The sequence below is a fragment of the Amphibalanus amphitrite genome, unplaced genomic scaffold (assembly GCF_019059575.1).
Source record: "Amphibalanus amphitrite isolate SeventyFive unplaced genomic scaffold, NRLGWU_Aamphi_draft 000109F_arrow, whole genome shotgun sequence".
Classification (NCBI taxonomy): Eukaryota; Metazoa; Arthropoda; class Thecostraca; order Balanomorpha; family Balanidae; genus Amphibalanus; species Amphibalanus amphitrite.
Genome location: NW_024881604.1, coordinates 566517 through 594006, shown reverse-complemented (window position 1 = coordinate 594006; position 27490 = coordinate 566517). Strand labels below are relative to the sequence as shown.

At 51.7% G+C, this 27490-nt stretch overlaps 1 protein-coding gene across 5 annotated transcripts; it reads right to left on the bottom strand.

Moving 5' to 3' along the window:
- On the bottom strand, positions 1-27355 carry LOC122380934 (frequenin-1-like). Of its 5 annotated transcripts, none has more exons than XR_006256425.1 (8): positions 27217-27316; positions 20663-20687; positions 18793-18841; positions 15604-15693; positions 14453-14531; positions 3654-3742; positions 1095-1556; positions 1-1040 (listed from the first exon to the last, which is right to left on the bottom strand). XR_006256425.1 is itself a non-coding variant. In XM_043364582.1 (8 exons), exons 2-8 carry the CDS (start codon positions 25910-25912, stop codon positions 1392-1394), a joined length of 561 nt encoding a protein of 186 aa, XP_043220517.1. In that variant the 5' UTR covers positions 25913-26107; positions 27217-27312; the 3' UTR covers positions 1-1391. The 5 variants fall into 5 exon arrangements, 4 of the variants coding, with proteins under 4 accessions (XP_043220517.1, XP_043220519.1, XP_043220520.1 ...); XM_043364582.1 differs by adding an exon at positions 25849-26107 and having other exon boundaries at positions 1-1556; positions 27217-27312; XM_043364584.1 differs by adding an exon at positions 25849-26205 and having other exon boundaries at positions 1-1556; positions 27217-27264.
- Positions 27356-27490: the final 135 nt, after the last annotated feature.

Here is a 27490-nt window from a genome sequence, read left to right as displayed (position 1 = left end):
TGCATTTACTTCATTCTTCAATATTTTTATTCATCATATGAAATGTTCAAATACATTTAGCTCTAATATATAGGGCGTATTGCCAAATTTCTACTCCTCCAACTGCAAAAGTAAGCGATGTGCCTCGTCTACTCGTATCGCCGAGGCACGATGTTCGTTCATCGCCACACCGAAACTGATCCACATTGCTGTATCGGATAGAATGACCCGCCATGCATAACGGCCACGAGAAGCGGCGTGGCTCACCGACCGTAGACAGATGCGGGAACACAGCGCCGCCAGCAAACTTCCCGTCAACATCGGAATGGAATAGCAAGAAGATTTGTTACAGCATGACTGAGGTCATGATACCGGACAGGTTTTAACACACTGCTGGGCACGTCCCGCAGGTTGCGCCTTTCGTCACGGGGTCTCAGGAGGCATGTCACTCGATTAAGCCGGTAGCTCTCACTGCTCGTCGTCTAACAGGACACTCAAGACAGCGCCGGGCTGACACCCACTCTCTCCAACAGATGACGGCGCAGGTTACTAGACACGGCACGTCTGCCCTCAGCTCACACTCTTTGCGCTCCTCTCCCAGCTGTTGATCTCCAGTGTAGCGATAAGACACACACTCGTCTGTCATTGGCGCGAACACTCGCGTGAATTGGATTTCGGCGCGTGCCTCTAATCCCCGCCGTCGCAATTTGCTATACAGTCAGAAAACTGCTGACGGACTGGGGCCGGCGACCCGGACGCTGACTGTCCTCTCACCATCGGCACCGTCACAGGATGCAAGACCGCTGTGCACTGTCCTCCTCCCGCTGACTGTCCCAGCTGTCCCCTCTCCGCTCACTGTCCCGCTGATCTGTCCGCCCGCCGCTCAGTACCCCTCTGAGCTGTCCGCCCGCTCACAGTCTGCTATCGGCTACATTCTTCCACTTGCCCTCAGCGATGTCACTGTCTTTGCGCCACAACCCGATCGAATCTCGCTGGCATTTGGCATATTTGCCCCTGTCCATGACCGTTCCCGCTTCGCCGACTGACCCCTCAGTCCACACCAGAGCCGTCAGGCAGCCCTCAGCTGAGGCCACAGACCGGCCTTCAGTCCACACCAGAGCCGTCAGGCAGCCCTCCTCAGCTGAGGCCACAGACCGGCCTTCAGTCCACACTAGAGCTGTCAGCCGGCCGACCTCAGGCGAGGCCCCAGACCGGCCCTCAGTCCACCAGAGCCGTCAGGCAGCCCTCAGCTGAGGCCACAGACCGGCCCTCAGTGCAAAGTAGACGTCAGCCGGCCGACCTCAGCCGAGGCCACAGACCACCCGTGGCCGGTGGCACAGCGGCGGCTCGGTGGGCGGGGGCGGCGGCGGGGGCGGTCAGAGGTACTCGCGCCGCCCGCCGCCCGACGACTGTCAGTTGTTGGAGTCGCAGATGCTGAGCGCCTGCACGATGCGAGGGTCGGCCTTGGAGCCCTCCTTGAACTCCTCCAGGGTCAGCTTTTCGTCGTTGTCCTTGTCCATCGAGTCGAAGATCTTGTCCACGCGTTGTGAGCTCTTCTCGCCGTCTATCGGCTGGCCCTGGGGGCGGACGGAACAGCCGGGGATATTAAAAACACGGAGCCTGACACTGTGCAGTGCGAACCAGAAACGTGATCTGCTTGCTTCACTTACATAGCTTGCATATTCGACTACGTTAATCTTATGAAAATCTGTAGCAGTCAGAACCATTAATGTAGCTTAGTTCATGAAGCATAGCAATTTATCCAAACGTTATATGCCATCCCTCACATGGAATATGAGAGAGGTAAAATAAATTTAGCGCATTTAATAGTTTAAGTACTAAGCAATCACACTTACACAGAACTGCGAAGCCATAAGGAAATAGCGAACAAACTGCAAAAATGGTCAAGGTTGTAAATGTACGCACTACGTCCTCAAGGCGTGCGCACTACGTCCTCAAGGCGTAAATTGCTATGAGCAACCCGCCTTTGTTGAAAAGAACGATGTGCACCCAATTACACAATGTCAATAAACGTCATAACGCAGAGACGCGTGTTATTTCAGGACGCTCATTGAGCTCTGTACACCCTCAAGCGGAAAATCAACAGTGGGCCGTGCTGATAGAGACGCTCATTCCGCCCATTTCCTGTGAATGGTCCACTTGGCTGCTAGCAAAGGCCGCCGATAATTTGGCAAATGAGCTGGTGATGGTCCCGTGGGTCCGGAAATTGTGCTGCGCGCCTGACCTGGCAATGCCCGAGTGTTTTGAAAGGAGGCCATCAGAGCGCCTGACGACGGAACGAGTGCATGCCAGGGCTACGTGACCTTTGCAGGAGGGGGCGGCTCTTATTCTCTGCTCTCCCCTCTCTGCTGACTGTGACAGAGGCGTCAGAGACGCGGGGGTAGCGGCTCTGAAACTCTACCATGCTCTGTTGACCAGTGCAGAGGCGAGTGGGTAGCGGTTTGGGTGCTCTGCCCCTCTTAACTGCCTGTTAGGACGGACGGGCGGCTCTCCTGACGGCATTAGCTGGCTCTGGTCCGCGGCGATAGCGGCCTTATGTCGGCCTAGCGCGGCGCACTCGGCTGAGCTACCGGCGGCCGGTCGGGCCGGGACAGCCGTCCATTTGGCGGCTCGGTGAGTGAGCGGCCCGCGGCGGCCCGGCGCGGCGGCCCGGCGGAACTGTAATACGGCCAGACAGCAGACAGGGCCAGTTCGCGACAGACCGCCGGCTAACTGGCCCTAAAGCCGGATAAAGCGGCACGCCAATGAGCCCCAGTGTCGCGACTGCTTAATTTAGGCGGTCGTCCTTTGAAGCCAGCGAGACAGTCCAGTGGTCCTAAGGGGACACTGGGGAATGTCGCTATTGGATAAACCACTTACAGAACGGACCGAGGATGGAGAGCACATGGACAGAGAGGTATCTTTCCCCTGTGTCCTTACACCTACAACTTTTAGTCGTTCTCGATTTACAAGCTGTTGGGTTGCTCCGTTCGTGAATGTGCATATACTTCGTCTGTGACGTATTAGCGGTGCATTTAATAAATGCTAGCTAATAGTCATGCGATATCCTTTTGAACTAATGCAGACCAATTATTATCCCCTTATTTCTATTGCGGTCTTCATTGTGGTATAGGCATATTGACTGTGTGGCGCTGTATAGCATATCAATGACCATTTGGAATAGCTTGAACGCCCTATGGACGACAGAACCACTATCTCATCATGAATCTCATCCCGAATTTCATGGGGATAAGCCCGGGATCATTTGAGGTATCAGGAATGTGATGGCCTTTCCCACAGTCAAGTCGTTTATCAGTATGTAAATGAGCTCCGGACGAGGCAGAACGGGTGAAATATTTCCCATCAGATCTATATCGCGCCATTTATTTCTTGTCTCCGGTAGAAAGGTAAAGGTTCGCCCCAAGAAGTGGGAAAGAAGCTCCAGAGGGTGAACGCAGAACAATTGAAAGTAAACTAGTCAGACAGCGGAATGAAAGACGAAAAATAACATCCGCGGGGTATTACTTACGGGAGTAGATCCATAGCTCTGGCTTATTTCAATAATTTACGCCCGGTGCTGGTATAAGATAAAGTAGCCCGTCCGACTCGTGTACGTTGAATCAGCTTGCAGTCTGCTCAACTTGTGTGCGGTGAACTATGTGCGGTGAACCTACCACCATCTGGCAGATGGCCTCGACAATGTTGTACATCTCGGCGCGCGTGATGAAGCCATCGTTGTCGACGTCATACAGCCGGAACGCCCCTGTCGACACGGAAACCGGCGTCAGCTCAGCAGCGCCGGCAGACTGGCTTAGACACACTGTCTAGACCGGCAGATTATTGAGCACAGCATAAACCAGCGCGAGGTCATTAAAGCCGCATCAACGTGCCAAATCAAAGTGAACAAGAGCAGTGAGCACTCATAGTCAATGCTTAATAGTGATTATGAAGTAAGCCTACAGGCCAAAGTGCTCTGTCCCTTTCTTTGTTGATCGCACCCGGAAACGTTTAGCAGTTCAGCTGGTGTAGGTCAGTGCACAGTTCAGAGGGCTGCCGGGGTGTTGTTGGAGTGAGGATTCGACTGCGTCTGTGACCGGCGCTGGAGCTGGCGGTGAAGCCGCCGCGTGCGGGGATGCTGGTCGACCACCACCGCCGCCGGCGCTGCGCCGCCCGGCCGTTTAGGCCCGTCGGTGAAACTGAGACTCATAAATCGTGGCGTCGGACGGCGAGCCGTGCCGCTGAATTGCGGCCAAACGCGCCCCGGGGACGCTCCGCTCGCTCCGACAGCCTCCGGAGACGCTGTGAGTGAGCTAATTAAGCCAGCGACAGGGCCGCACCCGTCCCCGCTGCCTACCCCACCACCGCCGTCGCCACTCGTCAAACCAAGGATTCAACGAAGATAAGTGCTTACCGAAAACGTTCAACAATTTATTTAGGATAATACTTATGTGCTAAGCCCTTCTCCAAGAAACTCCACACAGAAAATAGTAGACTTAATTGGTTTCATATTTAGCTACCGTTTACTGAAAAGGCGGACTTAAGACAACCAACTAATATGTAATAAACGACGCCTGTTATTCCATACAAACTAGCAAACCGTTTCGATTTTGATAGCTCGAAACAAAACTTCTTAAGCTTCTGAGCATATTTTTACATTGTAAAATATCATATCTTGCAAAATATCATATCGATTGCCTGTCACTCTTACGTCTCGCTCGATAGTGACACCGATCTCATTGGGAGTCGACCGCAAATATTGACAGCTATTGCGTCATGCAACAGCGTTTGAGCCCCGTCGGTCGTCTGATATGAGCGGCCTTTTGTCAGTGCTGTCAATTGTGTTATCAGGCGGCCACCAATCGTCTACTGTCTCATCAATCGACCGGCTGTTGTACGTTGTTTCATCATACGGTTGTCTGTTGTCTGCTTGGTCATCAGACAGTGGGCTGTTGTCTGCTTGGTCATCAGACGGTGGGCTGTTGTCTGCTTTGTCGTCAGACGGTTGACTGTTGTCTGCTGCTATCGCCAAGTGGCCATGACTCGTCAGTTGTGCCACACTACGCAACGGATGTTTGTTGCCTGCTGCGTCGTCATTCGTCTGTGATCTGTTTTAGTCGTCTGCTGTATGTACCATACGGCCGTCTGTCGTCCACAATCATCAGACAGTTTTCTGCAGTCTGTTGTGTCACCAGACAGTTTTCTGTGGTTTGCTGTGTTATCAGAGACAGCCTTTTACTGGCATTGTCGTCTACATTGGCATTGTCGTGTACTGTTCTATCAGAGGATGCCATCCATGCCATCTACCGTATTGTCAGAGACTGCCTCTGTCGTCTGCTGTGTTATCAGACAGTTGTCTGCCGTCTGCCGTGTTAGCAGCGATTGCCTCTGTCGTCTTCTGTCGTCTGCTGTGTCATCAGACGGTTTTCTGTCGTCTGCTGTGTCATCGAGCGGCCGGTCACCAGTGTTGACCATCGCGGTGGCCGGCCACCCCGACTCAGGCCATCGACTGGCCACGTCAGCGAGCAGTCATCAGAGCGCCCGTCTGCCGTCAGCACTTCAGCCAGTGGACACACACATACACACGTACTCGTACAGAGTCAATACCTCGCGATGTGCGATGAACAATGAGCGTTTGGTGCAGTGGTCGCCCTCCCTCTATTGACCTCAGCTAAATTTCTGGGGCCCCGCGGGAAGGTATGTGCTAAATGCGCCCCAGGGGACATGGTGAGTCGTTGAGCGTGTTTGAAGGATCGAGGTAGCGCGACATTTCACCGACGGCCGAGTAATACAGAGCAATATAGAGCCGCTATCGAGGTCAGGGTGTGCGGAGGGACGGATCGACAACGAGCAAATAAGGCAGCGGGGCACCGAGCGGGTGCGGTCGGACCCGGCGGCCTGGCGTCTGTCAAAAGAACGAGCCGGTCTTCCCTTCCTGACTGCCATCAAACAGGGCCGGTGAGTGACTGCCAGCCGGCCACAGGGTCCTCCCAGGCCCGACCTGCTGACCTACTCAGCGTGATCCACAGCGCCAACGATAACCGGAGCGAATGTCACCTGATTCTTCGCTGCAGCGGGTCGACATAGACGATATAGACGACATAACCAGACATAAATGGTGAGGTCTCAAACCACAGCGGTATGCTGTCGTGATCGAGGCTGATAAACAGCTTGAGAATTTTCCTGGACATAAAAATGGTGAAAACAAGAAGTCGTAATAAGTAATCACGGCCCTGTTGAGTTTTGAATCGAGTCTCAGTGCATTTATTAAACGATAAACATGCATTACTAAACAGAAAGATCATGTTAAATGCGACGGATTGCATTTTGAGTCTAGAGACGCATATGCATTCATGATGCATTCACACACATGCTACCACACAATCACCTCAATATGCATACATGAATAATAACACAATGAAGATAATGAATAATCAGTATAACGATGAATGAACTATCTCTGAAATTTAAACATTGAACTTCGAATTGCCTGTCTATATTCAACAGGGAACAGGGGCTGATTTTACTGACGCCAATCTTATAAATCTGGCAAAAATAAGCCCCTGATGTTATCCTTGAACAGAGAGGTGACCCTTTCAACTTCTTATTATTCATTAAGAGCATGTAAGTTAAGCTTGCATATGCTTATTTTGTAGAGTTAAAGGTATAAGGTATAAGGTATTAGGTAACTGTGGCTAAAAATGTTTCTGACGTAACACGAAGTCGGCCACCACCGAGTGTTTGTAGTAGCGCTCCTTGAGAACGTATAATAAGTCATTCAGACATAATACGAGTATGCTACACTGACTAAAAAGCATCTTTTTCACACCAATCGCCAGCTCCAGCTCGACACTGGATGAATGTCTCCAATCTAATATGCCTGACGATCACGAGTCCATATTTGCCGCTCGGTCCTTCAGGCAGCATCGGTAGGTAGACCCGCCGAGCACCGGAGTATTGCGGTGCAGCCTACCCTCCCAGGCTATTTCTGGCTCGGGAGCTCGCCCGGCACAGACCACTTGAGCTCGGGCGGACGGACGGACAGAGGGAAATGTCTCAGAAAATGGCGGATGGGTGAATACTGATTGCTAAGTGTTTAGTGTTGAGTGTAATTGAGAGTGATGAGGGCGCCAATTTTGCTATATCTCTGCTTATAATAACCTTGAAGTGATTTAATTCCAGGGTTAAGGGAAAACAGGAAATGCGTTTCGCTTACTTTTCTGGTATTCATCACTGCTGGGCTGCTGTTTCCGATATCAATCGGTATTTTGTTCCATGTTTCCGATACCATTCGTTATTTTAGCGAGTAGCATAACAGCTTAATGGGTATTGCGCAACTTAACCATAAATTGAATCTTTATCAATGCGTAAATACCGCCAAAGGATACAATTGAACTTCCTGTCTTGAGCCCAACTAAAACATTTTCTACGAATGCTTGCAAGTAGAATCAATCACTCTTCATGGTAACTAGTTATCTACATCCCACGTAGTCCAGGCCATACCGTTCCACTAAATCAAAGGAAATATGGTCTCTATGCGAGCTGCCTCTCAATTTACAACACTGTCTGTCATGTGTCCGTTGTCCGATCATGGCCATTGTCCCGTGTGTCTTTTTTCGATCATTATTTCCTGTGTGACCTTTGCCTTCGCTCGGTGGAGGATCGTCAGTCGCCTGCCGTTCGGGAGCACGGCCGGCAGTTGCAGATGGTGGCGAGGAGACGCGCCGACACCGCCTCGGCTGCGCCAGTTTTGTCGATCGCCGCGGCACCGGGGGCGTGGGAAGGGGCCGCCTGCGCCAGTTTATGGGCCAACACAGAGGCAAGCGATAGATGATACCGACGCTCGATAGAGCCGGGACGTCAGCGGCCGCAAACTTTTGAATGATTGTGTTTGAGTGGTGTAACAGTTGACAAAGTTGAAAATATCTTTGTGTAGAGTTAACATCGGCAAAGTTGGTGCTCATTCTTGCGGTTATAGGCTGCACTTCAGTTTCAGGACTATAGAAGCCTATATCGTTGAATCATGCCATTTTGCAATGGTTTATATATCAAGTCAATGCTGGACGCCTTGAAATTGTAGATCACATACGAGCTGTCGGTTTTTGTGTTTGATTCGAACATCGAAAACTAATGACTACACGAACACATTTGAACAATATGTCCACTATCCAGCGTTTGCGGCATGGAACACGTAATGCGCTGGAACATCTAGTGAATTTAATCTCATTGTATCTAAGACAAACTTACTTTCGGGAGATATGAACTTAATTTTCTAAATGGCTGAGGGGCTCAGCTTTGTGCGGGGGCAAGGCAGTTAACGTCTTTATTTTGCCGGGGCGTTGAGGGCCAGCCGCGCGGGACGGCGGTGATGGACGAGTCTGTCTAGGGAAGAACACTATCTGGCCGGAGAGGAGGGCCATCCATCGTGCGCGGGCGACTGGTGGCAGACAGCAGCCCGGCCGGTCCGACTGACGGGCTGTCACCCAGTTCATCAGCGAGCCGCCCCGCCCCGCCCCGCCCCGCCCGGGCCGCCTGCAGCAGCCCGCCCCGGCCGGGCCCATCGCGAGCCCGCAGTGACACGACATCGACACAGGCGGGATCGACCATATCGGCGGTCGAACGAAATCAGCCGCCGCCAGCGAAGTCCCGCCGGCCGCAGCCCGGCAGAGCGGCTCTGGAGAAATTCTAATCCCTGCTAAGCTGGCTCGAAAAATCGCACACCATCACAGATCAGTTCTAAGAAGACGTAATATAGAGATTTATTTTATGTCGAAGCGAAGCATGACGATATTTATGCTTGTGGTTACTTTTAAAAGCAAATGGTGCTCTGTGTCCCCTGTCCAGGATATGAGCTGAGCTGTTCGCCATGCTGCTATCGCCAGTGTTCTGAAGATACTGATAGGTATGGAAACCAGCTCTCCGCATCGACTTTGTTCTGCTTTTCGCCTTTATGTGGCGTCAAAGCCTGTGGTATTACTGACAAGCATATTATGCTTCCTTGATACAAATTTAGGCCTGGGTCCACTACCACCACTTCAAAGAACCAGGGTGTCGGAAAGGCTCTGGGCTGCTATCGAATTTGCATGTCAAAGGGCCTCGGAGCGCCATCCGTCTTTGAGAGAGCGGCTATCCATTCGGGTAAGTGTCGGTTGCCAATATCAGTGTCGGCCGCGTGGCATGTCTCGGCGTATTTGTTATCATCAATTGGCGTCCCGCGGTGACGGGGTGTCGGAACGTTCATCGCCGGGGCGGCGGCTAGGCTCACCCGGGACACGGGAGAGACCTCCTGGGAGAGAGAGAGAGAGAGAGAGAGAGAGAGAGAGAGAGAGAGAGAGAGAGAGAGAGAGAGAGAGAGAGAGAGAGAGAGAGAGAGAGAGAGAGAGAGAGAGAAGGGAGAGAAAGGGAGAGGAGGGAGAGAAAGGGAGGAGGCAGGAGAGCAAGGAGCAAGGTTGTTTCGCGGGCGGAACTGCGCTTAACACATGAAGGCAAGGTTCTGGTGAGCTCAAGAAGGTATAAAAAGTGATTGAAAATAGCCCAATGAAAGGCTTGATAAATAATGAATAAATAGGCTAAAATGGTTATGAAGATATAAGCTTGTAAAAATATAATATTTTCGGTAAAATCCATACAATTCGAGTAGACGAAGCTGACCTACATTGCTCGATTTTTCATTAATGATCGCGCGCTGAAAGTTTATCACTCCCTTCGCTCACTTGGCTTCAACGGAGATACACCGTATTTGGTGTAGGTATTTCTCCGGCATTATTTGATATTATACGTAACTTTTTATGCCTAAAAAGGAATGCTGCAAATGCTCCACTAGGCCATGCACTGGGTGCAGCTGTGCAAAGAATGGACGGCAATGCACCAGCTGCCGCTTTGGTGAGCGGTGTCCAAACAGAAAAGGAAGCAGCGGCACAGAACCGGATGACCTCGCCGACTTCATAGCTGACCTCAAGCGTCATGGCCGAGGCCGAGTTCTTCCTCACATACCAAAAAGTGCACGCATTGCTGTCGCCGACACGCTAGCACAGTGTATCACAACTGTGATAACTGATGGCTCACCTAGGGCTTGGAAGTCATTTCTCAGCTTCGCTTACGCAGTCATCAAAGCACCTAAGACGCGAAGAAACAAAGTACGCCACAAAACGCTTACAGCTGCAATTCGCGAGAACATCGCCAACTTCGCGAATGATGACCTCTTCGAGAAGGACGGCAGCCGTCCAGCAGCATCTCGCCGCAAAACGAGCGACACTAATGCTGATCTCTCCAGACACGTGTCGTCAAAGCTGGCTGACGGCGACGTGCGGGGAGCTCTGCGAATCATTACCTCAGACGACTCATTCGCGAGCCCTACCGTTGAAGTAATTGAAAGCATCGCCGACAAACATCCTGAACCGCCTCCTGATCTCCGCAATCTCGAGCCACCTGATGCCAGCACAGCCTCACTGGTTGCGACTGAAGCCGATGTCTTAAAGGCAATCAGCTCTTTCCCTCGAAGCTCGAGCGCTGGCCTGGACGGCATCCGACCAGCTCACCTGCAATGCCTTGTGGCTAAGCCCACCGCCGAGGCTGGAGCGCGACTTCTCACAGCGCTTACAGCTCTGACGAATCTCGCACTCAGCGGCCAGATCCCGGAATTCGCTCTGCGGGCCTTCTTCGGTGCCTCCTTGGTAGCGCTGCGGAAGAAAACGGGAGGCCTGCGGCCGATTGCCATCGGTAGCGTCTTCAGGCGAATTGCTGCTAAAGTGGCAGCCAACAGTGTGTCCAGACGCATCGGGACCGAGCTGAGACCCATCCAACTTGGGGTTGCAACGCGCAATGGGTGCGAAGCTGCTGTTCACGCTGTTCGAGCCTTTGTGAAGCACGCCGTAAGCTCAGCCCAGCCCACGGCCATCATCAAACTTGACGTCAGCAACGCCTTCAACTCCGTAAGGCGGGACACCATGCTCGAAACCGCCCGCGCCAGAGTACCTTCCATCTACCCGCTCATCTGGCAAGCATATGCAACTGCGTCACCGCTATACATCGGAGATTCGAAGGTCTGGTCCCGCACAGGAATCCAGCAAGGAGACCCTCTGAGCTCTCTTCTCTTCTCCATGGCCATTGACGACATATCACAGGGTATCGACTCTGACCTGAACGTATGGTACCTGGATGACGGCACAGTGGGAGGACCACTCGATCAGGTTACCAGCAACATTGGACGCATCAAGGAACAACTTGCCGATAAAGGACTGCAGGTCAATGGCAGTAAGTGCGAGCTGGTTCTGCTGGGAGCCGACAGAGAGGTTTGGCAGCCAGATGCGCTGCTCAGACTAACAGAGCTATTGCCTGACATCCGTCTGACGCGTCCCGAGGAACTACAGCTCCTTGGCGCACCAATCTGCGACGATCAAGTGAAGGCACAGCTTTTGACCGGGAAGCAAGCTCGTCAACAAACTCGTGAGCCGAGTGCAGTGTCTCGAAGAAGCGCATCAAGCATTCTATCTCCTGAAAAATTATGTGTGCGCACCACGTCTCCTGTACCTTCTCCGCAGCACTCCTGCATTTCGTAGTGCAACAATCCTCTCAGAAATTGACGAGCTTGTTCGGCAAGGCATCACGGCTGTCACAAACGTGGCACTGCAAGGTGAATCATGGCGACAGGCTACTCTACCTGTGAGTCTGGGTGGACTTGGAATCCGGAGGGTCTCTGACTTAGCTCTTCCAGCATATATTGCATCGCTAAGATCCTCCGCTCCCCTGATCATGGACATCATCCCCAGCATGGCAGAGAGCATCGATCGGCTCGAGACATCGTCGCACCAACGGTGGAAAGTGGAGACTGGGCTCGAGCTCCCGGACGCCTCCGAACAGGGACGGCAGCGCGTTTGAGATCTAACCGCGGCAGCCGCTGAAGCTGCGAAGCTGCTCGAGGCTAGTCCCGATGACAGACACCGTGCCCGACTTCACGCAGCAGCGCAGCCGCACTCCGGTGCATGGCTGAACGCACTGCCTGTGCCCAGTCTCGGAACACTTCTCGACCATGAAACTCTCAGAGTAGCTGTTGCTCTTCGAGTCGGCGCTCCGGTATGTGCTCCTCACCGCTGCCGGTGCGGATCCACCGTCGACACCCTGGGGCTGCACTCGCTGTCTTGCCAACTGAGTGCGGGCCGTCTGCCGCGACACTCCGCGCTGAATGATGTCATAAAACGCGCCCTGCACAGTGCAGGCATGCCATCAGTGCTGGAACCAACAGGCCTTGATCGCGGCGACGGCCGGCGCCCGGATGGGATGACCACCTTCCCCTTCACCGAAGGCAAGTGCCTTATATGGGATAGCACCTGCGTCGATACATACGCCAGCTACATCATCGGTAAATCGGCGGTCCATGCAGGAGCTGCAGCAGAAGCCGCCGAAAGCCGGAAGAGGCGCCGCTATGGAGCGCTGGAAAGGCGTTTCAAGTTCCAGCCCATCGCCGTCGAAACGAGTGGCTCACTGGGACAGTCCACTGTCCAGTTCTTGAAGGACGTAGGTCGGCGAATAGCACGTGAAAGCGGCGACAGGAGGGCTACAGAGTACCTCTTTCAGCGAGTGTCGCTTGCCGTGCTCCGTGGTAACGCCACGTCAATCCTCATGGGAGCAGCCCACACAACTGGAAGCAGCATCGAGCCCAACGACAAGGACGACACCAACTGGCAAGCTGGGGGCAGTGAAAACTCGTGTGAATCGAGAAACAGGAACGACCACGAATGCTTACTCGATACGCATGACGACAAAGGCTCCGATATTGCTGTGAACGACCTCGCCACGATCCTAACAGATACCGAAACCCCTTCTCGGATGATAGAGACGGAGCAGCTTCCTAGGTCGACAGACCTTCTGAAAAAGTATCGCGAGCTCTATCAGGAAATGCGGGCACAGTTTATTGCCCAGGGCCTGGACCGTGACCCTATGTCTGACCCTGAACTAGCGAGATACCTGTCTCGTGGGGGCAAAGGGAGCAAATAGGGGAATGGAGATGGGAGCGTTTTTTTTACTGCACTGTGTACAATGCGTGACCTGTCAAGTATGTGTTTGAGCCCCGAAATACAGGGAAATGGTTATGAATAGATGGTTTGATGAAATATGCTTGTTTTCTAGAATTTCCTCATGGTGCAATGTCGGTGTGCTGTTGTAACTTTCCTAACACAATGCCATTCATGTGGTCGTCACTGCTAGCGTGCAGTGCAAGCCGTCTTTGTCCTGCGTGGAGTGGCGGTTCCTGGCGGCTCCCGGTGGCTCCTGGCGGCTCCCGGCAGCTCCCGGCGGCTCTGCCTCTCGACTGAGCCGGGCCGGGGATGGAGTGAGCCGCCCCGGGCAACTTTTCATCGAGCTGCGAGCGTTATTAGGTGCAGCGGACGCCGACCGGGGAACGGTGGATGTGTGGTTTGCGTGGTTCAGAATTGAGGCCTAGCGGAGAAGGACGGGCGGAGAAGGAAATGCAAAGGACGATAACGGAAGGAGTTAGACGGTGTGAAAGGGTGGCTCAGAAAGACGAATTGGACGTTTACGCCCACGGATGGATGATGAAGCTTGGACCTTGGTGTGTGAGAAAGAGAAGCGACGGAAGATAACGAGATTCACGTTATTGTTGTTTCATAAACAAACATATCATCTTGGCACCAAAGGAATAGCTTTCCTTCGCGACAAATCATTATGTTTCATACGCATGCTGCGCTCGATCTCAACTTAGCCTGTTTCATGGGCACGTATACGGTTACCAACTGTCTCCAAGACTTCCTGCAGACTATCTGCAGCGTCGTGACGGGTTGAAGTGACATGCAACGTCCTGGCATTAACATGCGAATGCCGGCAGCCAGTCGGATCAGCTGAGAGCCTTGGCAACATCGCGTGATAGGGTACGACTCGGTGTCCGTCGGCCGGATGACATGACCCGGTGTCAGCTACACGTCGCGCGCTGTCACTGAACTACATCACATGTCAGTGTCAGAGAGCTCGGAACGGAAGTCAAGTGTCAGGGATATGTGTCATTCTCTAATGGAATTGATAAGTAGGCACGCTTTTAAGTTTCTGTAGATGGGAATGACCTGCAGGTAATCGCAGAGGGGTACAGGCCAGATGAAGTCGATGGGATTGGTGCAGGCTGTGTCCGTCTCCAGGGAACTTTTGAGGAACAAACTCTAAAACTTCATGCTCACCCGAAATTAGCTGATCAGGCGTCTGAAGTCAATGATGAAGTCCATGATGCAATCCTCATTTATATAGTCTGGTGTCTGTCTTCACTTCAAACTTCGAAAGGGCCTTCAGTTGTGTTTCCCGAAGTTCAGTAATAAATATAAAGCTATTTATAATGTGCTGTATTAGGTTATTTATCACCAGTGCAAACATTTTGGGTGCAACTGAGTCTTGAGGACGTCCGTTAGGCATCTAAGCAGGACCATAGTGTAATAAATAACTATGGCAGGACCTTGCATGCATATTGCATACTTACAGTGTAGTTTTTCGTCCAGACTTCCTCTTGACGTGATGGATAACGCTCGGATAAACTCCTCGAACGTGATGCTGCCGTCCTGTAAACGACATGGCCACGTCACGGGTCACGTCACGGTCTACGTGCAGCCTCCACAGTAATGCAGACACGTCCTCCGCAGTGGCTGGGGTCAATCAAGGGCGGCAGCTGTGTGATGTGAAAAAATCAACTTTATGTAGAGTCAGTGGCCATGTTCGTATCAGCAAGTAAACGAGTGATGCTTGATAGCTTTGTGTCAGACTGTGTAGCTCCGTGCTCACAGACTATTTATTGCGACCTTTCCTCGGTAAGAGGCCGCGCTGTCGGTGCGATATCCGCAGCAGTGAGTGGACAGTGGGGTAGGGGGCGAGTGTCGGCCCAGATAGGGTGCAGTATGGGACGGCCCGGGTGCGTCATAGGCCGGCGCCAGGTGGGCCGCCGTATAGCACTCGGCCCATATCAATACGGGGTCGATGGATATGGCCCGGGGCACTGGCGCTGCACCGGCTGATAACGCCCCAGACAGTAATTGGACAGGCTCAGGGTGGGGTCGGGGAGGGGTTCGGGGTGGGCCGGCGGTATTACTAGACAAAATCTGTTCAGATATTTTTTTACGGCGGCACACCGCATGGCTTTGATGGCTTCTGGCCGAAGGCTAATGTCACGAGGGAGTTTGTTTTCCTGATTGCAAGACCGTAAATAGACTAATCACATGGGTAGCAAATGCCTTCGATGTAAGGCAAACATGAGTCATATGCAGTAGCACATACTACAAAAAAATATTATGCGCTATACTATAGTAAAAAATACTAAACTATACTGTAGCACATACTATACGACGTAGTCACTTTTTTAGCGCTTATTGCGGCGGCGTCCGTTGACCTACAGCCGTGCAATTTTCAGGACATGTGCGGGCCACCCTAACACATAGCTCGTATTAAATTTTGGACGTGATGCTGCCGGGGGTGCGCCCTTGGCGCGTGCGAACGTGCGCCAAAGGGCTACCATTGTAAAGAGGGTTGCATGCATATCAATTATACACCCTCCTAATACATGAGACTTTCGCAGAACGTCTGAACGAACTGAAAAAGGACTCTCATTCCTTTCACGTGCCTTATAGCTGCGGTCCTCACCTTGTTTTCGTCGAACACCCGGAACACGAGAGTGGCGAACCGGGTCGGGTCGCCCTGCGGGAAAAACTGCTTGTATATGTTGATGAACCCCTGAAACCAAACCACATTTTGTGAGACACGTTTTACGTAATACGTACCTACTAGTAGGAAGAAATCATACGGGCGAGTACAATATGTATTCCGCATATTCATTGCAACATACTTAATGAACCTCAATGAATTAATAATTAGTACAGGGTGGTATCCGAGGCTCACCATTTCATAATAAGTGTACCATATATCTGCCCAGAATAGTCAGTAGCGTGTTCGAACATGGCTGAACGGTCCGGGCAGGCAGCTATCAAATGCGGTAATATTTCCGCTCCACTTGCCGTCTATCCGGCTACTTTGGCCATTGGCTCCGAGTAGCTCGGCTAAAAGCATCAAAACGAATGGCCGAAACGGTCCCAAGGCTGATGGCATCTGATGTATTTTGATGGTGTTTCTGGAAATTGTTGAGAAATGTCGCAGACGAACGACAACGTGGCATGGCTATCGCATCTCTGAGTTCATAGCCATGGCGCACACTAGTGATGGCACAGTGACATGGCACTCATCACAACATAGTACCGAAAGTTTATATGCCAATATAAAGTCACTAGTGCCTAATTGGAGATTTTCATTTGCATACAAGCTCCATAGTGATAGACTCTGTAGTGCGGGGGATGATATGACCATAGTTAGTACACCTTATTTAACTTAACATCAGCGATATTACTGCATGTCGAGTTCATATCGAGTTCATTGTGCCGTTTTGCCGCTGAAACAGTCACTCATGTGACAGTTTGTGTAGCTCGCAGACACTCTTGACCTTTGCCTAAGGCTCCCATCCACGGCATCAGTTAATGCAACTGTTTGACGATCGCGCCGTGGCGCCGGGCTATTGCTTGGACGGCTTCCTGGCTGCGTGCCAGAGAGCCTGTTACGTTATTGTGCGTCCAGGGACGACCGAACGATTCTGCGGCCAATAACCTTCCGCTATTGGCCATCATTTCTGCAGGATATAATGCCGCTCAGTTCGCCGACATTTAAAAGCCAGCCTATATTCCTGAACGCATTTGGTGATGGTATTATGATGGCTGGGCGCCCATAAAGAGCAGATAAGCCATGCAGCCGAGGGTGCCGGTCGAAGATGTAGGGGGACATCAGTCAGCTCGCCTTGTGGATCCTTCGGCCAACACCACCGACCTCCCGACCGGACGCGGCTGATGACCAACGCTGAGAGCACGCTCCCGTTATTAACCCTCGCCGGACCTATTGGTTTTCTACATACGCGCCGGCCGAGGGGGGGGGGCGGGTACGACCCCCCCCCTCGCCGTTTCGCCCCTGGTGGAGCTAGCGCGTCGCGGAAAAAACGAGCGTGTGCGCCGTTACGAGACGCAAAGATTGGTACCCGATTTTAAGGTCCTAGGTCAACCGGTGACCTCTGAGGTCAGGTCAAGTGCCCCAGGGTACGGTTCAGTTTTTGGTGAATAACTTCGCAAAAAACGGCCGCAGAGCCGCGATTTTGGCAGCATCGTGTTCGCCTCGCTCAGGCGCGTCGAATGATATACTTTTTGTCCGGGTCAGATCAACTTGGGGTGTTGACCTCAGGTCAAGGTCAGGTCAGCACCCCCAGGTCACGAAGTTGGTCGAAAGAGGTCATGTCGCATATCATTCGATTCGGCAGGTCTTCCTGAGTCCATTGGTGGCTTTTTCGACTCGCTAGCTCAATTTGATCAAGAGTTATTGACGAAAAACTAATATGACCTTGATGACGTCATAAATGACGTCACGCAAGGTCAACATTGCAAAAGTGACGCATCTAACCTTGCAAGGAGTGCATCAAATCACGATTCTGTGTGCTTGAGATAGTTGGAGATCGTTCCCGGCGCCAGAATAGCAGTTTTCATTTTTCCCCATTGACTTATAATGGTGAGGTCACGAAAATGACCTGACCTCATATGACCTTTAGGAAAAATCCGAGATATACAAGTTGTGAGACTCATAATGGATACTAGATCCTGCAAGTTTCATTTCCCTGTGACATCTCCTCTGGCAGTGAGGGCGTTGCGAAGTTGCGACATCTGAAGACCGTGCAGAGGTTCACTTATGACGTCATAGGTCAGTGACCTGACCTGACCCAAAAATGCAGTTGGTGTCAAAAGATGCGGCTTGAATCAAAGGTCAGGTATGCCAAGTTTCAGCTCTCTATCGCCAGCGTGTTCGGAGCTAGCGCGAAAAAACCCTATGGGGGGGGGGGCGGCACCCGCCCCCCCCCTCGGCCGGGGAGGGTTAAACTATCGGGTGCTGATGACAGTACACATGCACTGTATTGGGATTTGAGAGCCCAAGATAATATCTTAGCTTTCCGAGAACCTGTTCTTTATCTTTTGGTCCTTCGAACCGTCATATGCTCTAAAACCACCTTTGCTTTTTGCTGTCAGGCCTTCCTCTACGCCATGAACGTATATGTGCCAATAGTCTGTAAGCATGTGTTCTCTTGTGCGTGCTACTCGTATGGTCAGCAATCAGTTAGCGAGCGCCTGTGTTTGTCAGAGCAGCGATCCAATACTCCGGCGCACCGTACCGGCTCGGTGCTCGATTCTCGACTAATGGCCCTTCCTACGGCTTCCTGCCGGCTACTAATGACGTCGCCGCCTTGGCGCTCGCGCCGATGGACGGCGGCAGGTCGGTCCGTCCCCACCGGCAGCATGTAGGCCCGTACTTCCAATAGCGGACGGCAGCAGGTCGTTCCGTCACTACCGGCGGACAGCGCCGCATACTCGGCAGGTCGGTACTTTCGGCGGCAGGTCTGGCCGTCTCCTCCAGCGAACGGCGCCAGTTTTACCATATCATCTCCTGTGTGCTGCCATTTCACGTGGCATGTCTATTCCGGTGAGCCACCGTGTCATATACTGACGCTGCTCTGTCTGGCTTCCTCGCTCCGTCCTGCCACTCATCTGATAGGGTCTCCAATTACGACACGGCATCAAACAGCGTCCGGTAGACCGGCGCCTGATGAGCCTCTGAACCCGACCGTAATTACACCGTCAGACTTGATGTAAAGGATCAAAATGGCTAGACAGTAGACATGCGTCTCTGTCCTTCTTCCTGTTTCCCTCCCCTCTCTCTCTCTCTCTCTCTCTCTCTCTCTTCTCACTCACATACCTGCTCTGTAAGGAGGCCGTCTGGACAATCCTTCAAGAAGCCTTTATGCCTGAAAAAACAGCAGACTGAATGTTTGTCACCTGCATTTGATACACTTAAGCGAAAGAGTTCCCCCAAAAAATCACATCATCCCGTCAAGACCCAGCAGTTCATGAGTTCCAGCCACCATCAAATGGCGTCACATGTGTCGGGATTGTTGAGTATCGGTCAGAAGAGGGGGGGGGGGGGGATTAACGAAAGGCACGGCGGCACGGTCAGGTGGACATAATGGGACAGTCAGATATGTACGGTTAGACGGTCAGAAGCATGGTGGGATGGCAGAACGGTAGGCGGCGGCACGGGAGAACGCCCGGTGGCGGCACGGCGGGTCGGCCTGAGCGGCACGGCGGGTCAGCCTGAGAGACACGGCGGATCGGCCTGAGCGGCACGGTGGGACGGCCTGAGCGGCACGGTGGGTCGGCCTGAGCGGCACGGTGGGACGGCCTGAGACCCCACTGCGGAACAGTCCTCGTTGGGAGGGTGACACACTCAGCGGCGGCAGGCAGAGGAACGGTCAGCGGCTGCGGCGCCGGTCGGTGGCCAGTTGCCGGAATGGATGGGAGGTGATTTGTCCGAACGGCTCCCGGTGGTCGTTGGGCCCCGAGTGGCGGCGTCCAGGCCGCCGCCACAGGCGCCACCGCTGCGGCACCTCTCACCTCGGCCGCCCTGACACTGGTACGTACCTACTAGTGAACCAGTGAAACTGATACTCGCCAGTCGTGTGTGGTGGTAATACATCATACGAGCATGATCATTGGTCAGTGCTGGCCAAACCCCTTAACCCTCGCCGGCACAGGGGGGGGGGGGGGCTGATGCACCCCCCTAAGGTTTTTCGCGAATAACTCGCGTAAAAAGCGGCCGATCGCAACGAAACTTTTAGCACCCTCGCATTGATCAATTTTACACCTACCCTGAAAATTTCATGACCCTGACCCAAATGACCTTTGACCTGTGACCTTTTTCCGAGACCATGTTTGGCCGGAATCGCGATTCGGCGTATGTCAGCTCGCATTAGCCGCGCGTTTGCAAGCTTTTCGTGGTTTCAAACGTTCAAACATGTGATTTGATGTTGCTCCCATACATTAGGGTGGGTGTCAAGGTCACCTGAAGGTCAGGTCAGGTCATTGACCTTTGGTGACCTCGGATGACCTCGGTTCACTTTTTCGAGTTTTACATGTTTCTAGGCTAGTTTTTGGAGCTGAATTCGAATTTAGCAACCATTTGAACATTTACGAAGTAGTTTTGGTGCCTTCTTAACATGTTACGAAGCTGTCAGAGGCGGTTGACACGTATTACGAATACCCGTCACAACCCCTACCGATTTACCTGACCTGACCTGACCCGACCTGGTCTAAATGCTTAAAGACATCATCTCTGATCAAAACTAACACGATATTCGTGATCGCACCCCGGAAAACCACATAGCAGTCACAATTTACGACTTTCTAACAGGTCCCGATTTTCCCGGTTTTCGGGTCATTGACCTGACCTGGAAGGTCACCCGATGACCTAGGACCTTGAAATTGGGTATTATCGGCTTTCTCTCGTGAAGGGCAACACGCTCGTTTTTCCGCGAAGCTCTAGCTCGATCAGGGGACAAACGCGAGGGGGGGTCGTACCAACCCCCCCCTTGTGCCGTCCAAGGACGCAAAATGGCCTGTGCCGGCGAGGGTTAAATTGAGAACAGATTAACGATTGGTGTGTCGGTAGACTTGAACCAGACTTAGGTATACGTTTGACATCCTAAATTTGTTGAATTAAAATTGGTACGTGCATTCATGAGACATGAGCTAATACGGTTTGTAAGTCATCAGTTCAACACAACACTCACCATTGCCGGATCTCTTTTTCCGAAACTGTAAGGAAAGAACAGAACAATGTCAGAACAAAGAAAATTTCAACTAACAAAACAACAACAAATAGTGTACCGAAACACATCATGTAGGAAGACAGAGCTTTCACAAGATATTGACTTGAATCACATGACACCAATCACGATGTGCATATTGTAATGCCCACCAGGCCCTGCCCATGACGTAGTAAGTATACCTACAGTAGGTGTACTAAGACCTTTTCCTTCTACACTCTCCATCTGTTTGCAATGTCTGACGGCTAGAAGTGTTCGTCCGTGTATGTTGAGGGTGAAATTCCCCTTTGAATTAAAGAATATCCTTAATCCTTATTGCAGCACTCCGAATCTACATAGTGCTAATTTGCCCCCATACAACGTTGTTCAGCAAAGGTATTTTAGAAAGCTCCCAAGAAAACATTATCAACTAGGTATTGCCAACTGTAGAGCGTAGTTAGTACATTCGTTTTGCAGTGTTCTCGTTATGCATCTACATAGGGTCCATATTTAAGAACAACGTTCCGATTAAATTAAACAGTCCACGATTCGCCTGTTTTTTCGTTTTCCAATAAATTCCTGTTGCTGTTCCTCCCATACGTCCTCGTCATCAAAACCTTATACTCATCCCCTTCCCATCTTCCCTCATTTCCCTCTATCTCCCTCTCTTCTCCACTCCTCCTTCTCCTTTTTCTCTCTTCCTCTCACGCCTCCAGCGCCTATCCAGCACTCGTTTGTCCCATCAGTCGCAGCTTAGTCGCGTCGCGCGGCGGATGCATGGGGCGACGGTGGGCTCATCTTGTCCAGCCGCCCAACCCAATTACGGCTGAGCCGGCTGGAGACTGCCGTGAGCCGGCGCCGCGATATACCGTCAGCGTCAGCACGTGGCTCGGTAGGTGCTCATGGCCGCGCTCCGGGACGACAGCAGAGTGGAGAGATCAGAGTGAAAGAAGTATAAATTATGTAGACTGTAGAGCGATCACAGGTGTTACAGCAGAATTCAGCTTAGCAAATAAGGCATTTGTGCCTATAGCTAGGTATTGCTAGATTCGCTCATCGTATCAACATATGCACGCACCTAGCCTATTTATATCCTTAAAACAGTTGAAGTTACAGAAACGGACAGAAAGAACTTTTCACGGTCGTGCTCAAGTTGTGCTGCATTGGCGCAGGTCATTAAGTTGAACAGCTTTGCGCCATGCGCCATCCGTCCGTCCGTCCGTCCGTCCGTCCGTCCGTCCGTCCGTCCGTCCGTCCGTCCGTCCGTCCGTCCGTCCGTCCGTCCGTCCGTCCGTCCGTCCGTCCGTCCGTCCGTCCGTCCGTCCGTCCGTCCGTCCGTCCGTCCGTCCGTCCGTCCGTCCGTCCGTCCGTCCGTCCGTCCGTCCGTCCGTCCGTCCGTCCGTCCGTCCGTCCGTCCGTCCGTCCGTCCGTCCGTCCGTCCGTCCGTCCGTCCGTCCGTCCGTCCGTCCGTCCGTCCGTCCGTCCGTCCGTCCGTCCGTCCGTCCGTCCGTCCGTCCGTCCGTCCGTCCGTCCGTCCGTCCGTCCGTCCGTCCGTCCGTCCGTCCGTCCGTCCGTCCGTCCGTCCGTCCGTCCGTCCGTCCGTCCGTCCGTCCGTCCGTCCGTCCGTCCGTCCGTCCGTCCGTCCGTCCGTCCGTCCGTCCGTCCGTCCGTCCGTCCGTCCGTCCGTCCGTCCGTCCGTCCGTCCGTCCGTCCGTCCGTCCGTCCGTCCGTCCGTCCGTCCGTCCGTCCGTCCGTCCGTCCGTCCGTCCGTCCGTCCGTCCGTCCGTCCGTCCGTCCGTCCGTCCGTCCGTCCGTCCGTCCGTCCGTCCGTCCGTCCGTCCGTCCGTCCGTCCGTCCGTCCGTCCGTCCGTCCGTCCGTCCGTCCGTCCGTCCGTCCGTCCGTCCGTCCGTCCGTCCGTCCGTCCGTCCGTCCGTCCGTCCGTCCGTCCGTCCGTCCGTCCGTCCGTCCGTCCGTCCGTCCGTCCGTCCGTCCGTCCGTCCGTCCGTCCGTCCGTCCGTCCGTCCGTCCGTCCGTCCGTCCGTCCGTCCGTCCGTCCGTCCGTCCGTCCGTCCGTCCGTCCGTCCGTCCGTCCGTCCGTCCGTCCGTCCGTCCGTCTGTCTGTCTGTCTGTCTGTCTGTCTGTCTGTCTGTCTGTCTGTCTGTCTGTCTGTCTGTCTGTCTGTCTGTCTGTCTGTCTGTCTGTCTGTCTGTCTGTCTGTCTGTCTGTCTGTCTGTCTGTCTGTCTGTCCGTCCGTCTCTCTCTCTCTCTCTCTCTCTCTCTCTCTCTCTCTCTCTCTCTCTCTCTCTCTCTCTCTCTCTCTCTCTCTCTCTCTCTCTCTCTCTCTCTCTCGCTCGCTCTCTCTTTCTCTCTCTCTCTCTCTCTCTCTTTCTCTCTCTATATATCTCTCTCTTTCTCTTTTCTTTTCTTTGGTAGTTGAGCTCCCATCTCTCATATACATTTTTGCAACTTAATGAACTTCACCTGCGAAATAGGGCCATTCATTCATGTCGGCTCGTTAAAGGGACCCTCCCACCTTCAAAAAAGCTAATAAATTGGCATAAAAGTGATGTCGTTTGGTTCAGAGTGAGCAAAAATAAACATCTACCAAATTTCATTAAAGAATACTAACCGGTTTTGAGATATTAGATCAATTACATTTGCTTATTTTTCGGAGTCTTCGCTTTTCTTACGACGTCATTTGGAAGCAATAATTTGGTATCTTAAAAGAGTGGCAAATGTTACGCGCAAACGACATATACCTACCATCACTGCTTCACAAATATGTTAGAATAAGATTTTAAAATCGCTAGATCTGCGCTGACGTCACAAATTCAAAGGGGGCATTCAGATGCAATAGCCCCTCTGAATCCAAAGTACTGCAACTTTGAAGTTAAATATCTCCGAATTAAAGCCTTTCTCGATGTTGTGAGTACCCAAACCGGTAAGTGCAAGCCAGGGACCCCAATTTGGCTATCTCTACTCAAAAGTAAAAAAACAATGTTAGGGTGGGATGGTTACTTAAATATGATTCTACTAACAAAGCGTCGGGTAGTTGATATTGATCTGCTAGCTAGATTATATCTAGCCATCCTGCTAGCTAGATTATATCAACAGTGCATTCTTCACAGGACTAGGGGTGACGTCTGGCACCTCAAATCCCTCTTCTGTCAGTCACATCGTGATTGTAGGTAAAATGAGGCCCGGGTGCCCTTATATTATCCGCTACACTGGGGCTCCGCTTATGTGACATAAGTGGTCTGCTAACGCGGTATGCACCACTCGCCAGCAGATTGTTTTATGATTATTGAATCCCGTTTGAATGCTTCGTCACATTCACCCATACAATTCTTACATTTTCAGGATTCTGTTCCCTACCGACATCCGTCTCTCGACGAGTCGACTGTCGCCATTGTTTCACAACATAATCGCGCCTTTGTAACCGTTTCCAAACAAACCGATCTCGTGCCATTGCGCTCTATAGGGGTACTGCGAAACGCCAGCGTTCCGGTCATTGTTTGGCAGTGTCGCTATACGTCAGAAACGCTCACTCACAATCCTGTTCCACCTCACAATGGCCAACAACGTTAGCATGTTTGCTAAACAGTTCGCGAAAACGGTTTCCTCCAGTTAATCCTATGTAGTCAGCCTTTGGTGCAACGAGAGGCGTTGGCTCTCGCTTTGGCAGTGGCAACTGGCACCTTCCTTATATGTACGGCCGACCATAAATTATGACTGCGCTGCGATGAGATCGGCTATATCCAGTGCGTGCTCCCAGATGCTGGACACGTCGCCCTAAATGGAGCCGCCTTTCGAGCGGGACCGGACGTCATTCAACGCGCCCGTATATATCGCACAGAAAGGGAATACAAACCTGCCAAGCTCTCAGCTTTACATTTTTCAGAAGCAGGGCAGAGCGCTGAACCTACAGAAATACATTCATTTATATTGATTTAAGTGCTACTTACTTACTATTGGTCATACCTATCCCTTGCACAATGCACATTCATTGAAGGCATTTTGAAAACACTGGGAACATAATTAAAACGGGTGTTTGGAGGTACACCTATAATGTAGACTGCAAAATTTGATTTTAGAATTGACCATGTGTGATCGTTTCAGTTTTTCTTCAATGCAAATACAAATGGACGTGAACCGCTAAACGTAGAGTAAAAGTGTTTAGGTAAAAGGTGTTAAAGGAAAATCACATCATCAGACGTCCTGAAACCGAATTCAAGCGGGAACGCAATACAGTAATAGTATGTAACTAACACAAATGTAGCAGAACATCTCAATGCATGGCACAGGTGCATCGCAGCCGGCTGGTGCATTTAGATGAGGGACGAAGCGAGTTTTTGTAGGTGGGCATGCTTTTACGTATAATTTGTTTTATTCGTAGTCTGAACAACTATATCTTTTTTTTTCAAATATCAGCGTGCATGGAAATCTGACCACTATTTTTGTACCACAAAAAACTTAGGCGCGTGGTAACCAAACACGATTTTTGCCAATGGTATGTGACAAGCTGCTGGAAGTTTGCAGCCGAAGTTTTGGAAGTTAGCTTCCTAGGAATCCTAACTTTCTGAAGCATATTAATTAAACGTCTTTCTTTCTTAAAGACTTAAATGATGATCAGCTTACCAACATTAAACGAAAGTCAATAAGAATGTTTATAAAATAAGAAACTTCTGAATAATTTTATAGGCTAAATGTCGTACCTACTATAACCAGTTACCACTACACTTCAACCTACTGTTCATCGCACTTAATGAAATACTTGATGTTTTTAGTCATGTGAAAATGTCATCTCGGATTCGTAAATTATCTTCTAGCTAGCCAACTTTTAGCTTCCGAAGAAAAACAATAAATAAAAGTACGTATCGTTTATTTTTTAGACACCGTCTGTTCGGCGGTACGCTCTTTTAGGTGACGTTATATAGCTCTTGATAGGTGACGTTATTACGTGACGGTAAGTACAACTGCGTTTACAAACTTTGAACCACGTGCCTAGCTGATTAAACCACAACATCTAAGAACAGATTTTGAAGCTCACAACCCAACCCAGTGTCATCTACACGTGCACAAATCGTTCAAAACTCAAGAGCACGTATGCATGCGAGTATATACCCCGAAGTCCTTCGGGCTCCCGGAGCCGGTCCAAAGACATACTCACAGTAGGTCATCGTCATCAGGGTTTCCACCGTCTCCGGCTTCAGCTTGGAGTTCTTCTTGCCCATACCGCCGTCTCTGAGGACTGGTCCAGCGCCTGCTGACCGTCTGCTGACCTGCTGCTGACCACCTGCTGATCACCAGCTCAGCACGGCCTACGGGCCGCTGATGCGACCCACACCGGCGCCGCTGGCCACTCTGAGGTCTGAGAAGTCAGCTCGCCAGGTCCGCGCTGCCCGATGAGCCTCTATTGAAGCGCGTGCCTTCGGTCATCGGGGAAGCCTCGTGTAAGCTAAACCACTGTAACTGCACTAGCGGTATCAGTAATCGCTTAATCGACGGTATATTCGTGCGGATGCATCTGTTTCAACACCACATAAGTGTAAAGCTCTCACTAGTTTTGACTTTCGCAGTTAAACGGCGATTGTTCGGGGCGATGGGCTGTGCTCTGGTTAGAGCTGTTGGCCGATTACAGCACCGGGCACGACGCCCTGCGGCACCAATGTGTCTCACGTCACCACATGATCAGTTACGGAGCACCAGCGGGGACGTGGATGTTGTCAGTCACCGGTAGTCGGGTCGGGTCAGGTCTCCGGCACCCTGCAGCACCGTCCGACTCGGGGGCGGGACACCGCTGGGACGGCGAGCGGCGGCCGACTGTCGCTGTCGGCGATCCTAGCCCCGTCGGCGGCGGCGGCGGCGGCGCCTGCGTGCGGCTCGCTCCCCACCTCCTGCCGTCACCCATCCGCGACCCGTGTCATCACCCACGGTAGCACAGCGACCCCCACCCGCGGCCAAATAACGACCACATCTGCACCAGTCGGCTACTCCGCGCCTCCACCCTCGCTGCGAACCCGTATTGCCACACCGTGCTGGAAGCATCGCCGTCTGATGTCCCGACATTGTCCCGGCATTGAAAGTAGAACACTTCATGGGCCGGATAAATCCGTTATCCATGGATAAATCCGTGGACCGGATAGGATTGGATCCCAAATTTGGAAAAATAGAACGGATCTGGGCGGGCCGGATTTGGGAATTGAATGTTGAACACGGATCAGAACGGATAAAATTGTAGCATTCAATATTCATGTTAAGAATTAGGTAACTTAACTTGTTAGGCACTGCAGCAGAAGTATTAATTGATTTACATGAGATTTATAAGCATACCTTTGTGAGCCATGATAGTCTGTAAGGTATATGGCAGCACCAACCAAATTTTTTAAATATAGATGGTCACAACATAAAATCTGCAGACTCAGCCACGTTCCTAACCGAGGAAGCGAGAACAACCGCCATGGCATCATATCCACCATGGCTCGCTGGTTCCTGAATAAGATACGAATCATGTAAAAAAAATGTGTTAATAACTCACTTGTCCTGAGAACAGTCCCCATATAATATGTATAAAAACGATAATGCGTTCTCGAATTTTTCAATCTTCCAGACGGCTCTCTCTATCGTCTGGAGGTTTCGAAAGATGCTCTCCAGAGATGGCGCTAGTAAATTTGGCTGACATGACGTCATGCTAAAAAGTGATGGTTTTTGTGAGAGCAAATGTAATAATAGTTGAAAATTTTGTACTTTTGCTTAATTAAGAAAAAATAAATATACAATTGTTCAAAACAGCGTTTTCTTCATTCATCCTT

What these genes read in the sequence shown, in the direction of transcription:
- LOC122380934 (XM_043364582.1), bottom strand. Translation starts at nt 25,912, where the DNA reads ATGGGCAAGAAGAACTCCAAGCTGAAGCCGGAGACGGTGGAAACCCTG. An exon ending in CCTGATGACGATGACCTACT is followed by an intron (nt 20,688 to 25,848) that starts GTGAGTATGTCT and finishes CTTTCCTTACAG; the next exon opens with TTTCGGAAAAAGAGATCCGG. An exon ending in AGGCCATCTGCCAGATGGTG is followed by an intron (nt 1,557 to 3,653) that starts GTAGGTTCACCG and finishes GTCCGCCCCCAG; the next exon opens with GGCCAGCCGATAGACGGCGA.